Genomic DNA, 15,872 nt, shown 5'->3' on the forward strand with positions numbered 1-15,872 from the left:
GGGCGTTTGGGGGTGTTTCGGAGTGTTTCTGGGGGTTTCTGGGGGTGTTTCTGGGCGTTTTCAGGGTGTTTCGGGGCGTTTTGGGGCGTTTCGGGGTGTTTTTGAGGCGTTTCGGGGCGTTTCGGAGTGTTTCTGGGGGTTTCTGGGGTGTTTTGGGGGCGTTTGGGGGTGTTTCGGGGTGTTTCTGGGTGTTTCTGGGGCATTTCTGGGTGTTTCTGGGGTGTTTTTTGGGTGTTTCGGGGCGTTTCGGGGTGTTTCGGAGTGTTTCTGGGGGTTTCTGGGGGTGTTTCGGGGCGTTTTCAGGGTGTTTCGGGGTGTTTTCGGGGCGTTTTGGGGCGTTTCGGGGTGTTTGGGCTCACGTGCAGCAGCGCGCTGGCCGCGTAGGTGCTCAGGACGGCCGCGAAGGTCCCCAGGCGCCGGGTGGTCTTGAACACGTCTGGGTGACACCGGGGACAACGGGTGACAATCGGTGACAACCGGTGACAACCAACAACAACCAGGGACAACCGGTAACAACCGGTGACAACCAATGACAACCGGTGACAACCAGCAACAACCAGCGACAACCGGGGACAGCCGGTGACAACCAGCGACAATTGGGGACAACCAGCGACAACCGGTGACGACCGGTGACAACCGGTGACGATCAGGGACAACCGGTGACAACCAGCGACAACCGGGGACAACCAGTGACAACCAGAGACCCCCAGGGACCCCTCAGGAGCCCCCCAAATCCCCCACTGTCCCCAGTGTCCCCTGGTGTCCCCAACACCCCCCTGGCCTCGATGTCCCCACTGTCCCCAATGTCCCCAATGTCCCCAACACCCCCCCTTGCCCCCATGTCCCTGATGCCCCCAATGTCCCCAGCGTCTCCCAGTGTCCCCAACCACCCCCCCCAGTGTCCCCAATGTCCCCTGGTGTCCCCTTTGCTCCGATGTCCCCCGATGTCCCCACCACCCCCCTTGCCCTGATGTCCCCAATGTCCCCAATGTCCCCTGGTGTCCCCAACACCCCCCATGTCCCCGATGTCCCCAACCTCTCCCAATGTCCCCAACCCCCTCCCCAGTGTCCCCCAATGTCCCCAATGTCCCCAATGTCCCCGATGTCCCCAATGTCCCCAATGTCCCCCATTGTCCCCAATGTCCCCAATGTCCCCCAGTGTCCCCAACACTCCCCTGTCCCCAGTGTCCCCTGGTGTCCCCAATGTCCCCGATGTCCCCAATGTCCCCAATGTCCCCAACGTCCCCCCCGCTCACACGTGTGCAGCCAGCGGGACATGGGCAGGTTCCAGTTGGTGACGACGTCGGCCATGGAGCGGGGAAATTCCACGTGGAGCGGCCGGGAAACCACGAGGTCCCTGCGGGGCCGCGTCAGCGCCCGGACGCCTGGGCCCCTCCCGGACGCCTGGGCCCTTTCCCGGACGCCTGGGCCCTTCCCTGGAATCCTGGGCCCTTTCCCGGACGCCTGGGCCCCTCCCGGACGCCTGGGCCCTTCCTGGATACCTGGGCCCCTCCCGGATTCCTGGGCCCCTTCCCGGACGCCTGGGCCCTTCCCGGACGCCTGGGCCCTTTCCCAGATACTGGGGCCCCTTCCCGGACGCCTGGGCCCTTCCTGGACTCCTGGGCCCTTCCCGGACTCCTGGGCCCTTCCCTGGAATCCTGGGCCCCTTCCCAGACTCCTGGGCCCTTCCCGGACTCCTGGGCCCTTCCCTGGAATCCTGGGCTCCTTCCCGGACGCCTGGGCCCCTTCCCGGACACCTGGGCCCTTTCCCGGACGCCTGGGCCCCTCCCGGACGCCTGGGCCCTTCCCTGGAATCCTGGGCCCTTTCCCGGACACCTGGGCCCTTTCCCGGACGCCTGGGCCCCTTCCCGGACGCCTGGGCCCCTTGCTGGATACTGGGGCCCTTCCTGGACGCCTGGGCCCTTCCCGGACTCCTGGGCCCTTCCCAGACGCCTGGGCCCTTCCCGGACGCCTGGGCCCTTCCCGGACTCCTGGGCCCTTTCCCGGACACCTGGGCCCCTTCCCGGACGCCTGGGCCCCTTGCTGGATACTGGGGCCCTTCCCGGACGCCTGGGCCCTTCCCTGGAATCCTGGGCCCCTTCCCGGACGCCTGGGCCCTTTCCGGACGCCGGGGCCCCTTCCCGGACGCCGGGGCCCCTCTCACCACTGCACTTTGTCCTTGTCCCCGGAGGCTCCGGATCCCGCCAGGGTCGCGGTGGCCTCGGACAAAAAGGCCACAAAGAAGTTGCTCAAGTGGAAGGACAAGGCGCTCTCGTAGGCCCGGAGCCACCTGTGGGGACATTGGGGACATTTGGGGGTGACACCGCGGCGGGGGTGACATCCGGGGGGGTGACATCTGGGGGGGTGACACCCGGTGGGGGTGACACCCGGGTGGCACCGGGGGCGGGGGACGCGCGGGGGTCCCCGTCGCGGCGCGTGCGGGTGTTGTCGGGTGTCACCGGGTGTCACCAGGTGTTGTCACCGGCTGTCACCGCGTGTTGTCACCGGCTGTCACCGGGTGTTGTCACGTGTCACCAGGTGTCACCGGGTGTTGTCACGTGTCACCGGGTGTCACCAGGTGTTGTCACCGGCTGTTGTCACGTGTCACCGGGTGTCACCGGGTGTCACCGCATGTTGTCACCAGGTGTCACTGGGTGTTGTCACGTGTCACCGGGTGTCACCAGGTGTTGTCACGTGTCACCGGGTGTTGTCACGTGTTACCGGGTGTCACCGGGTGTCACCACATGTTGTCACTGGGTGTCACCGGGTGTTGTCACGTGTCACCAGGTGTCACCAGATGTTGTCACCGGGTGTCACTGGGTGTCACCGCGTGTTGTCACCAGGTGTCACCGGGTGTTGTCACGTGTCACCGGGTGTCACCGGGTGTCACCGCATGTTGTCACTGGGTGTCACCGGGTGTTGTCACGTGTCACCGGGTGTCACCGCGTGTTGTCACCGGCTGTCACCGGGTGTTGTCACATGTCACCGGGTGTCACCGGGTGTCACCGCGCGTCCCAGCGGAGCCACTCACTTAGCAAAGACGCTGCTGTTGGGGGGAGGAGAGAAGGGAAACGTTAACGGGACGGTTGGGGGGACGGCCAGGACGCCGGGGCCCTTTGTGGGGTGTCCCGGACGCCTGGGCCCTTCCCGGACGCCTGGGCCCTCTCCCGGACGCCTGGGCCCTTCTTCCCCAACACCCCCCCGGACGCCTGGGCCCCTTTCCCGGACGCCTGGGCCCCTTTCCCAGACACCAGGGCCCTTCCCGGACGCCTGGGTCCCCCTCGGATGCCCCCCCGGACGCCTGGGCCCTTCCCGGACGCCTGGGCCCCTCTTCCTGAACACCCCCCCGGACACTGGGGCCCCCCTCTCCCGGACGCCGGGGCCCTTCCCGGATGCCTGGGCCCTTTCCCGGACGCCTGGGCCCCCTTTCCCGAACACCCCCCCGGACGCCTGGGCCCCTTTCCCGGACGCCTGGGCCCTTCCCAAACACCCCCCCGGACACCCGGTCTCCTTTCCCGGATGCCTGGGCCCCTTCCCGGATGCCGGGGCCCCTTTCCCGGACGCCTGGGCCCCTTTCCCGGACGCCTGGGCCCCTCTTCCCGATCACCCCCCCGGACACCTGGGCCCCTTTCCCAGACACCAGGGCCCCTTCCCGGACGCCTGGGCCCCTTTCCCGGACGCCTGGGCCCTTCCCAAACACCCCCCCCCGGACACCCGGTCTCCCTTCCCGGACGCCTGGGCCCTTCCCGGACGCCTGGGCCCCTTTCCCGGACGCCGGGGCCCCTCTTGCCGATCATCCCCCCGGACGCCGGGGCCCCTTTTCCCAAAGACTCCTTGGACGCCTGGGCCCCCCTCGGATGCCCCCCGGACGCCTGGGCCCTCCCGGACGCCTGGGCCCCTTCCCGCTCCCCTGGGCCCTTTCCCGGACGCCTGGGCCCCCCCGGACACCCCCCCCGGACGCCTGGGCCCCTTCCCGGACGCCTGGGCCCCTTTCCCGGACGCCTGGGCCCCTCTTGCCGATCATCCCCCTGGACGCCTGGGCCCTCCCGGACGCCGGGGCCCTTTCCCGATCACCCCCCCGGACGCCTGGGCCCCTTCCCGGACGCCTGGGCCCCTTTCCCGGACGCCTGGGCCCCTCTTCCCGATCACCCCCCTGGACGCCTGGGCCCTTCCCGGACACCCCCCGGACGCCTGGGCCCCCTTTCTCACCTCGTCAGCGCGCGGGGGCCGTAGAGCGGCAGGAGGCCGGAGAACAGGAACGGGGCCAGGCAGGTGGATCCCGCCAGGCAGAGCAGGGCCAGGCCCAGGCTCCGCGCGGCCTTGAGCGCCCACGACGCGCTCTGGGGACGGCCGCGTCACCGCGGGGCCCCCGACGTCCCCAAATGTCCCCACGGGGTCCCCCATGTCCCCAAATGTCCCCCATGTCCCTCCGTGTCCCCCCGGGTCCCTCCGTGTCCCCCCATGTCCCCCAAGTCCTCCCATGTCGCCTTGGGTCCCTCCATGTCCCCAATGTCCCCTCATGTCCCTCCCTGTCCCTCCGTGTCCCCAAATGTCCCCCCATGTCCCTTCATGTCCCCCCATGTCCCTTCATGTCCCTCCGTGTCCCCCCATGTCCCCCTGTGTCCCCTTGTGTCCCCTCATGTCCCCCAGGTCATCCCACGTCCCCTCGGGTCCCTCCAGGGTCCCCCTGGGTCCCTCCATGTCCCCAATGTTCCCCCATGTCCCCAAATGTCCCTCCATGTCCCCACAGGTCCCTCCACGTCCCCATTGTCCCCCCATGTCCCTTCATGTCCCCCCATGTCCCTCCATGTCCCTTCATGTCCCCCATGTCCCCTCATGTCCCCTGGGTCCTCCTGGGTCCCTCCATGTCCCTTCATGTCCCCCCATGTCCCCACATGTCCCTCCGTGTCCCTCCATGTTCCCCTGGGTCCCTCCATGTTCCCTGTGTCCCCCTGTGTCCCCCTGGGTCCCTCCATGTCCCTCCGTGTCCCCAAATGTCCCCCCATGTCCCTTCATGTCCCCCCGTGTCCCCCCATGTGCCCCCGTGTCCCCCCGTGTCCCCTTGTGTCCCCTCATGTCCCCCAGGTCATCCCATGTCCCCCCGGGTCCCTCCAGGTCCCCCTGGGTCCTCCCATGTGTCCCCCATGTCCCCCCATGTCCCTTCACGGACCCCCATGTCCCCACATGTCCCCTGTGTCCCCTGGGTCCCCCTGGGTCCCTCTGTGTCCTCCTGGGTCCCCCCATGTCCCCCATGTCCCCTCCATGTCCCTCCATGTCCCCCCGTGTCACCCCCAGGTCCCTCCATGTCCCCCCATGTCCCCCATCCCCATCCATCCCTCATGCATCTCCCGCGGCCTACTAGGCCTCAAAACCCCCCAAAACCACCCAAAATGTCCCCAAAAAACTCCCAACCCGCCCAAAACCAGGCCCCACTTTGTCCCCAGGGTGTCCCCAAGGTGTCCCCATGTCCCTCCATGTCCCTCCAGGTCCCCAGTGTCCCCGATCCCCAACCCTCCCTCAGGCGTCTCCTGCGGCCTACTAGGCCTCAAAACCCCCCAGAACCACCCAAAATGTCCCCAAAACCCCCCAAAAGGCCTGAAAATCCCCCCAAAACCAGGCCCCGCTTTGTCCCCAGGGTGTCCCCAAGTCCCCAGTGTCCCCAATGTCCCCCCATGCCCACCCAACAACGCACATTCCGCCTGCATCTCCTGCGGCCTACTAGGCCCCAAAACCCCCCAAAACCACCCAAAACGTCCCCAAAACCCCCCAAAACCCCCCCAAAACCGGGTCCCGCTTTGTCCCCAAGGTGTCCCCAAGATGTCCCCCCATGTCCCCCCATGTCCCCAATGTCCCTCCATGTCCCCAGTGTCCCCATCCCCATCCATCAACCCCCACATTCCTCATGCATCTCCTGCGGCCTACTAGGCCCCAAAACCACCCAAAATGCCCCCAAAACACCCCCAAAATCCCCCCAAAACTGGGCCCCGCTTTGTCCCCACGGTGTCCCCAATGTCCCTCCATGTCCCCCCATGTCCCCAATGTCCCCCCATGCCCATCCAACCCCCGACATTCCTCATGCATCTCCTGTGGCCTACTAGGCCCCAAAACCCCGCAGAACCACCCAAAATGTCCCCAAAACCCCCCAAAAATGCCCCGAAAATCCCCCCAAAACCAGGCCCCGCTTTGTCCCCAGGGTGTCCCCAAGGTGTCCCCAGGGTGTCCCCAAGGTGTCCCCAGGTCCCCCATGTCCCTCCATGTCCCCCCCATGTCCCCCATCCCCAACCCTCCTCATGCATCTCCCGCGGGCTACTAGGCCTCAAAACCCCCCAAAACCACCCAAAATGTCCCAAAAAACTCCAAACCCGCCCAAAACCAGGCCCCACTTTGTCCCAGGGGTGTCCCCAAGGTGTCCCCATGTCCCTCCATGTCCCTCCAGGTCCCCAGTGTCCCCGATCCCCAACCCTCCCTCAGGCGTCTCCTGCGGCCCTACTAGGCCTCAAAACCCCCAAAACCACCCAAAAGGTCCCCAAAACCTCCCCAAATCCCCCCCAAAACCAGGCCCCGCTTTGTCCCCAGGGGTGTCCCCAAGGTGTCCCCAGGTCTCCAGTGTCCCCCCATGTCCCCAATGTCCCCCCATGCCCATCAAAACCCCCACATTCCTCATGCATCTCCTGCGGCCCTACTAGACCCAAAACCACCCAAATGCCCCCAAAACACCCCCAAAATGCCCCAAAATCCCCCCAAAACTAGGCCCCGCTTTGTCCCCGCGGTGTCCCCAATGTCCCTTCATGTCCCCCCCATGTCCCCCCATGTTCCTCCATGTCCCCAGTGTCCCCCATCCCCATCCATCACCGCCCCATACCTCCTGCATCTCTTGCGGCCTACTAGGCCCCAAAACCCCCCAAAAACACCCAGAATGTCCCCAAAAACGCCCCCGAACCCCCTAAAACCGGGACCTGCTTTGTCCCCAGCGTGTCCCCAAGGTGTCCCCATGTCCCCAGTGTCCCCAATGTCCCCCCATCCCCACTCAACACCCCCCATTCCACATGCATCTATTGCGGCCTACTAGGCCTCAAAACCCCCCAGAACCACCCAAAATGTCCCCAAAACACCCGAAAATCCCCCCAAAACTGGGCCCCGCTTTGTCCCCAGGGTGTCCCCAAGGTGTCCCCAGGTCCCCCCATGTCCCCATGTCCCCAATGTCCCTCCATGTCCCCCCATGTCCCCCATCCCCAACCCTCCCTCATGAATCTCCCGCGGCCTACTAGGCCTCAAAACCCCCCAAAACCACCCAAAATGTCCCCAAAAACCCCCAAACCGCCCAAAACCAGGCCCCACTTTGTCCCCAGGGTGTCCCCAAGGTGTCCCCATGTCCCTCCATGTCCCTCCAGGTCCCCAGTGTCCCCGATCCCCAACCCTCCCTCAGGCGTCTCCTGCGGCCTACTAGGCCTCAAACCCCCCAGAACCACCCAAAACGTCCCCAAAACCCCCCAAAACCTCCCCAAAACCGGGTCCCGCTTTGTCCCCAGGGTGTCCCCAAGGTCCCCACGCGTCCCCCTACCAGGGGCGGCCCCGCGGCCGCGCGCAGGTGGGGCGCCGAAGGGCTCCCAGGGCCCGAAGAGGAGGCTCCCCGGGGCGCAGAGGTACCCGAGGACCTGGGGCAGCGACGGCTCCGGCGGCGCCCGCGGCCCCTCCAGGTCGGCGGCCAAGGACACGGCCTTCATGGCCACCACCATGTGGGCACCTTCATGGGGACATTGGGGACAATGGGGACATTGGGGACATTGGGGACATTGGGGACATTGGGGACAATGGGGACATCGTAGAGACACGGGGAGGTCATGGAGACACGGCCTTCATGGCCACCACCATGTGGGCACCTTCGTGGGGACATTGGGGACAATGGGGACATCATAGAGACATCATAGAGACACGGCCTTCATGGCCACCACCATGTGGGCACCTTCGTGGGGACATTGGGGACAATGGGACATTGGGGACATTGGGACATCGGGACATTGGGGACATCGGGGACAATGGGGACATCGTAGAGACACGGGAGGTCATGGAGACACGGCCTTCATGGCCACCACCATGTGGGCACCTTCGTGGGGACATTGGGGACAATGGGGACATCATAGAGACATCATAGAGACACGGCCTTCATGGCCACCACCATGTGGGCACCTTCGTGGGGACATTGGGGACATTGGGGACATTGGGGAAATCGTAGAGACACCATAGAGACATGGGGAGGTCATGGAGACATTGGGGACAATGGGACATTGGGGACATTGGGGACATTGGGGACATCATAGAGACATCATGGAGACACGGCCTTCATGGCCACCACCATGTGGGCGCCTTCATGGGGACATTGGGGACAATGGGACATCGGGGACATTGGGGGACATCGGGGACATTGGGGACATTGGGGACATCGTAGAGACATGGGGAGGTCATGGAGACACGGCCTTCATGGCCACCACCATGTGGGCACCTTCATGGGGACGTTGGGGACAATGGGGACATTGGGGACAATGGGGACATCGTAGAGACACGGGGAGGTCATAGGGACATTGGGGACATTGGGGACATCGTAGAGGACATGGGGAGGTCATGGGGACAATGGGGACATTGGGACATCATAGAGACACGGGGAGGTCATGGAGACACGGCCTTCATGGCCACCACCCTGTGGGCACCTTCATGGGGACATTGGGGACATTGGGGACATCATAGAGACATCATAGAGACATGGCCTTCATGGCCACCACCATGTGGGCACCTTCATGGGGACGTTGGGGACATTGGGGACATTGGGGACATCGTAGAGACATGGGGACGTCCTTGGGGACATTGGGGGCGTCCTTGGGGACATTGGGGACATTTTGGGGACATTGGGGACATTGGGGACACTCACCCCTCATCTTGTGCCACGTCACCGTGTCGACCATGTGCAGCTCCCTGCGGGGGAGGGGCGGCGGAGGTGGGGCCACCCGGTGTCCCCAGGGCCACTCTATGGCCTCCGGTGTCCCCAAAGCCACCCCCAGAGCCACCTAGTGTCCCAGAGCCACCTGGTGTGCCCCAGTGTCCCCAGAGGCACCTGGTGTCCCCAGAGCCACCCAGTTCCTTCCCATCACCCCCAATGTCCCCATTCTCCCCAATGTCCCCAATGTCCCCACAATGTCCCCAATGCCCTCATTGTCCCCAATGTCCCCAATGTCCTCATTGTCCCCAATGTCCCCACAATGTCCCCAATGTCCCCAACATCCCCAATGTCCCCATTGTCCCAAATGTCCCCTTTGCCCTCAATGTCCCCAACGTCCCCATTGTCCCCAACGTCCCCAATGTCCCCATTGTCCCCAATGTCCCCCGTTGTCCCCATGATGTCCCAGTGTCCCCAATGTCCCCATTGTCCCCATTGACCCCAATGTCCCCATTGACCCCAATGTCCCCAATGTCCCCAACGCCCCCAATGTCCCCATTGTCCCCATTGACCCCAACGCCCCCAATGTCCCCATTGACCCGAATGCCCTCAATGTCCCCAATGTCCCCAATGTCCCCATTGACCCAAATGTCCCCAATGTCTCCATTGACCCCATTGTCCCCAATGTCCCCAATGTCCCCATTGACCCGAATGTCCCCATTGACCCCAATGTCCCCAATGTCCCCAACGTCCCCAATGTCCCCATTGACCCCAATGTCCCCAATGTCCCCATTGACCCGAATGTCCTCAATGTCCCCATTGACCCCAATGTCCCCATTGACCCAAATGTCTCCATTGACCCCATTGTCCCCAATGTCCCCATTGTCCCCATTGACCCCAACGTCCCCATTGACCCCAATGTCCCCAATGTCCCCATTGACCCGAATGTCCTCAATGTCCCCATTGACCCGAATGTCCCCATTGTCCCCAATGTCCCCATTGTCCCCATTGACCCCAACGTCCCCATTGACCCCAACGTCCCCATTGACCCCATTGACCCCAACGTCCCCAACGTCCCCATTGTCCCCATTGACCCCAACGTCCCCATTGACCCCAACGTCCCCATTCCCCCCATTCCCCCTAACGTCCCCAACGTCCCCATTGTCCCCATGATGTCCCCATGTCCCCTACCCCAGCAGCAGGTAGCACAGCGCCGCCAGCCCCACGCAGAGCCCGCGGGGCCGCTTGGCCCGGGTCAGGACCAGGACCAGGGCGCAGAGGCCGCTCAAGAGCAGGACCCAATGTCCCCAATGTCCCCAACGTCCCCATTGACCCCATTGTCCCCAATGTCCCCGTCCCCATTGATCCCAACGTCCCCAATGTCCCCAATGTCCCCATTGTCCCGAATGTCCTCAATGTCCCCATTGACCCCAATGTCCCCATTGTCCCCAATGTCCCCATTGACCCCAATGTCCCCAATGTCCCCATTGACCCGAATGTCCTCAATGTCCCCATTGACCCCAATGTCCCCATTGTCCCCAATGTCCCCATTGACCCCAATGTCCCCAATGTCCCCATTGACCCGAATGTCCTCAATGTCCCCATTGACCCCAACGCCCCCAACGTCCCCATTGTCCCCAACGTCCCCATTGTCCCCATTGACCCCATTGTCCCCATTGACCCCAATGTCCTCAATGTCCCCATTGACCCCAATGTCCTCAATGTCCCCATTGACCCCAACGCCCCCATTGTCCCCATTGTCCCCAATGTCCCCATTGACCCCAACGCCCCCAATGTCCCCAATGTCCCCATTGACCCGAATGTCCCCAATGTCCCCATTGACCCCATTGACCCCAACGTCCCCATTCCCCCCATTGTCCCCTACCCCAGCAGCAGGTAGCACAGCGCCGCCAGCCCCACGCAGAGCCCGCGGGGCCGCTTGGCCCGGGTCAGGACCAGGACCAGGGCGCAGAGGCCGCTCAAGAGCAGGACCCAATGTCCCCAATGTCCCCAATGTCCCCATTGTCCCCATTGTCCCCAATGTCCCCAATGTCCCCATTGACCCCAATGTCTCCATTGACCCCAATGTCCCCAACGTCCGCATTGTCCCCATTGACCCCAACGTCCCCAATGCCCCCATTGTCTCCAACGTGCCCAATGTCCCCATTGACCCCAATGTCCCCAACGTCGCCAATGTCTCCATTGACCCCAATGTCCCCATTGACCCCATTGTCCCCAATGTCCCCAACGTCCCCATTGATCCCAACGTCCCCAATGTCCCCATTGACCCGAATGTCTCCATTGACCCCAACGCCCCCAACGTCCCCAATGTCCCCAACGTCCCCATTGTCCCCATTCCCCCCATTCCCCCCATTGTCCCCAACGTCCCCATTCCCCCCATTGTCCCCATGATGTCCCCATTGTCCCCTACCCCAGCAGCAGGTAGCACAGCGCCGCCAGCCCCACGCAGAGCCCGCGGGGCCGCTTGGCCCGGGTCAGGACCAGGACCAGGGCGCAGAGGCCGCTCAACAGCAGGACCCAATGTCCCCAATGTCCCCAATGTCCCCATTGTCCCCATTGTTCCCATTGACCCCAATGTCCCCATTGACCCCAACGCCCCCAACGTCCCCAATGTCCCCATTGTCCCCATTCCCCCCATTCCCCCCATTCCCCCCATTGTCCCCTACCCCAGCAGCAGGTAGCACAGCGCCGCCAGCCCCACGCAGAGCCCGCGGGGCCGTTTGGCCCGGGTCAGGACCAGGACCAGGGCGCAGAGGCCGCTCAAGAGCAGGACCCAATGTCCCCAATGTCCCCATTGACCCCATTGTCCCCATTGTCCCCAATGTCCCCATTGACCCCAATGTCCCCATTGACCCCAATGTCTCCATTGACTGCAATGGCCCCAATGTCCCCAATGTCCCCATTGACCCCAACGTCCCCATTGACCCCAACGTCCCCATTGACCCCAATGTCCCCATTGACCCCAACGTCCCCATTCCCCCCATTCCCCCCATTCCCCCCATTCCCCCCATGATGTCCCCATTGTCCCCTACCCCAGCAGCAGGTAGCACAGCGCCGCCAGCCCCACGCAGAGCCCGCGGGGCCGCTTGGCCCGGGTCAGGACCAGGACCAGGGCGCAGAGGCCGCTCAACAGCAGGACCCAAAGGGCCGGGGGGCCGAACAGGAGCCAAAGGGCCAGGAGCCCCCCCAGGGCCAGCGCCGCGTGGGGAGCGGGGCCAGCGAGGGCTGCGGGGACAAGGGGACGTTAGGGGGACGTGGGGGACATGGGGGACATGGGGGGACAGGGGACATGGGGGGACATGGGGGGATATGGGGACATTGGGAGACATGGGGACATGGGGGACATTGGGGACATGGGGGACACGGGGGGACATTGGGGACGTGGGGACATGAGGACATGGGGGGACATTGGGGGGACAAGGGGAGACATGGGGGGGACATGGGGGGGACATGGGGACATTGGGGATATGGGGACACAGGGGGACATGGGGGGATATGGGGACATTGGGAGACATGGGGACATGGGGGACATGGGGACATTAGGGGGACGTGGGGGACATGGGGGACATCGGGGGACATTGGGACATTGGGGATATGGGGGGACACGGGGGGACACGGGGGGACGTGGGGGGACATGGGGGGACATGGGGGGACATTGGGGGGACATTGGGGGGACATGGGGGGACATCGAGAATGTTGGGGACATGGGGGACACGAGGGACATGGGAACATAGGGGGGACATCGGGGACATGGGGGAACATAGGGGGGACATGGGGGGATATGGGGACATTGGGGGACATTGGGGAATATGGGGGGACATTGGGGACATTAGGGACATTGGCAGCAATGGGGACGTTAGCGACACTGGGAGCAATGGGGACATGGGGGACACGAGGGACATGGGGGACATGGGGGACATGGGGGGACATGGGGGGGACATGGGGGGACAAGGGGGACATGGGGGGACATGAGGGGGACATTCGGGGACATGGGGGGACATGGGGGATATTGGGGGACATTGGGACATTGGGGATATGGAGGACATGGGGGGACATGGGGGGACAGGGGACAGGGGGACACAGGGGCACCCGGACGCCTGGGCCCATTCCCGGCGTTCCCGGCCCCATTCCCAGCCCCATTCCCGGCCCCATTCCCAGCCCCATTCCCGGTATTCCCGGCGGTATTCCCGGTATTCCCAGCATTCCCAGCACTCACGCAGCCGGAGCAGCAGCCGCATTCCCAGGCACAGGAACAGGAGGCTCCATCCCCACATTCCCAGCCCCATTCCCAGCCCCATTCCCGGTATTCCCGGCGGTATTCCCGGTATTCCCAGCATTCCCGGCACTCACGCAGCCGGAGCAGCAGCCGCATTCCCAGGCACAGGAACAGGAGGCTCCATCCCCACATTCCCAGCCCCATTCCCAGCCCCATTCCCGGTATTCCCGGCCCCATTCCCGGTATTCCCGGCGGTATTCCCGGTATTCCCGGCATTCCCGGCACTCACGCAGCCGGAGCAGCAGCCGCATTCCCAGGCACAGGAACAGGAGGCTCCATCCCCACATTCCCAGCCCCATTCCCAGCCCCATTCCCGGTATTCCCGGCCCCATTCCCGGTATTCCCGGCATTCCCGGCACTCACGCAGCCGGAGCAGCAGCCGCATTCCCAGGCACAGGAACAGGAGGCTCCATCCCCACATTCCCAGCCCCATTCCCGGCCCCATTCCCGGTATTCCCGGCGGTATTCCCGGTATTCCCGGCATTCCCGGCATTCACGCAGCCGGAGCAGCAGCCGCATTCCCAGGCACAGGAACAGGAGGCTCCATCCCCACATTCCCAGCCCCATTCCCGGTATTCCCAGCCCCATTCCCGGTATTCCCAGCCCCATTCCCGGCACTCACGCAGCCGGAGCAGCAGCCGCATTCCCAGGCACAGGAACAGGAGGCTCCATCCCCACATTCCCAGCCCCATTCCCAGCCCCATTCCCGGTATTCCCGGCCCCATTCCCGGTATTCCCGGCATTCCCGGCACTCACGCAGCCGGAGCAGCAGCCGCATTCCCAGGCACAGGAACAGGAGGCTCCATCCCCACATTCCCAGCCCCATTCCCAGCCCCATTCCCGGTATTCCCGGCGGTATTCCCGGTATTCCCAGCATTCCCGGCACTCACGCAGCCGGAGCAGCAGCCGCATTCCCAGGCACAGGAACAGGAGGCTCCATCCCCACATTCCCAGCCCCATTCCCAGCCCCATTCCCGGTATTCCCGGCCCCATTCCCGGTATTCCCGGCGTTCCCGGCACTCACGCAGCCGGAGCAGCAGCCGCATTCCCAGGCACAGGAACAGGAGGCTCCATCCCCACATTCCCAGCCCCATTCCCAGCCCCATTCCCGGTATTCCCGGCCCCATTCCCGGTATTCCCGGCATTCCCGGCACTCACGCAGCCGGAGCAGCAGCCGCATTCCCAGGCACAGGAACAGGAGGCTCCATCCCCACATTCCCAGCCCCATTCCCAGCCCCATTCCCGGTACTCCCAGCCCCATTCCCGGTATTCCCGGCATTCCCGGCACTCACGCAGCCGGAGCAGCAGCCGCATTCCCAGGCACAGGAACAGGAGGCTCCATCCCCACATTCCCAGCCCCATTCCCAGCCCCATTCCCGGCATTCCCGGCCCCATTCCCGGTATTCCCGGCGGTATTCCCGGCATTCCCGGCACTCACGCAGCCGGAGCAGCAGCCGCATTCCCAGGCACAGGAACAGGAGGCTCCATCCCCACATTCCCAGCCCCATTCCCAGCCCCATTCCCGGTATTCCCGGCCCCATTCCCGGTATTCCCGGCGTTCCCGGCACTCACGCAGCCGGAGCAGCAGCCGCATTCCCAGGCACAGGAACAGGAGGCTCCATCCCCACATTCCCAGCCCCATTCCCAGCCCCATTCCCGGTATTCCCGGCCCCATTCCCGGTATTCCCGGCATTCCCAGCACTCACGCAGCCGGAGCAGCAGCCGCATTCCCAGGCACAGGAACAGGAGGCTCCATCCCCACATTCCCAGCCCCATTCCCAGCCCCATTCCCGGTATTCCCGGCCCCATTCCCGGTATTCCCGGCATTCCCGGCACTCACGCAGCCGGAGCAGCAGCCGCATTCCCAGGCACAGGAACAGGAGGCTCCATCCCCACATTCCCAGCCCCATTCCCAGCCCCATTCCCGGTATTCCCGGCCCCATTCCCGGTATTCCCGGCATTCCCGGCACTCACGCAGCCGGAGCAGCAGCCGCATTCCCAGGCACAGGAACAGGAGGCTCCATCCCCACATTCCCGGCCCCATTCCCAGCCCCATTCCCGGTATTCCCGGCCCCATTCCCGGTATTCCCGGCATTCCCGGCACTCACGCAGCCGGAGCAGCAGCCGCATTCCCAGGCACAGGAACAGGAGGCTCCATCCCCACATTCCCAGCCCCATTCCCAGCCCCATTCCCGGTATTCCCGGCCCCATTCCCGGTATTCCCGGCGTTCCCGGCACTCACGCAGCCGGAGCAGCAGCCGCATTCCCAGGCACAGGAACAGGAGGCTCCATCCCCACATTCCCAGCCCCATTCCCAGCCCCATTCCCGGTATTCCCGGCCCCATTCCCGGTATTCCCGGCGTTCCCGGCACTCACGCAGCCGGAGCAGCAGCCGCATTCCCAGGCACAGGAACAGGAGGCTCCATCCCCACATTCCCAGCCCCATTCCCAGCCCCATTCCCGGTATTCCCGGCCCCATTCCCGGTATTCCCGGCGTTCCCGGCACTCACGCAGCCGGAGCAGCAGCCGCATTCCCAGGCACAGGAACAGGAGGGTTCCCAGTTGTCCCAGGGCCTGGGACAGGGTCGGGATGAGGCAGCCGGGGAGGACGCGGGTGACAAAGTGGGCGGGGCCTGGAGGGGACAT

General features: G+C 64.5%; 1 protein-coding gene and 1 long non-coding RNA gene across 2 annotated transcripts; both read right to left on the bottom strand.

Moving 5' to 3' along the window:
* Positions 1-299: 299 nt before the first annotated feature.
* Positions 300-15,872, bottom strand: LOC148590918 (protein-serine O-palmitoleoyltransferase porcupine-like). Its single transcript, XM_088538311.1, is given in 10 exon segments — positions 300-436; positions 1,257-1,357; positions 2,165-2,290; positions 3,032-3,046; positions 4,210-4,340; positions 7,562-7,591; positions 7,593-7,744; positions 8,924-8,967; positions 11,983-12,175; positions 15,737-15,872. Coding segments are annotated over 10 exon segments (1,065 nt in total).
* Positions 3,363-4,106, bottom strand: LOC148590919 (uncharacterized). Its single transcript, XR_015914220.1, has 3 exons — positions 4,075-4,106; positions 3,960-4,010; positions 3,363-3,403 (listed from the first exon to the last, which is right to left on the bottom strand). It is a non-coding gene; the product is annotated as an uncharacterized LOC148590919 (long non-coding RNA).

This window comes from Tinamus guttatus, unplaced genomic scaffold (genome assembly GCF_059628265.1).
Source record: "Tinamus guttatus ecotype Peru unplaced genomic scaffold, ASM5962826v1 Tinamus_guttatus_pri_ptg000999l, whole genome shotgun sequence".
Lineage (NCBI taxonomy): Eukaryota > Metazoa > Chordata > Aves > Tinamiformes > Tinamidae > Tinamus > Tinamus guttatus.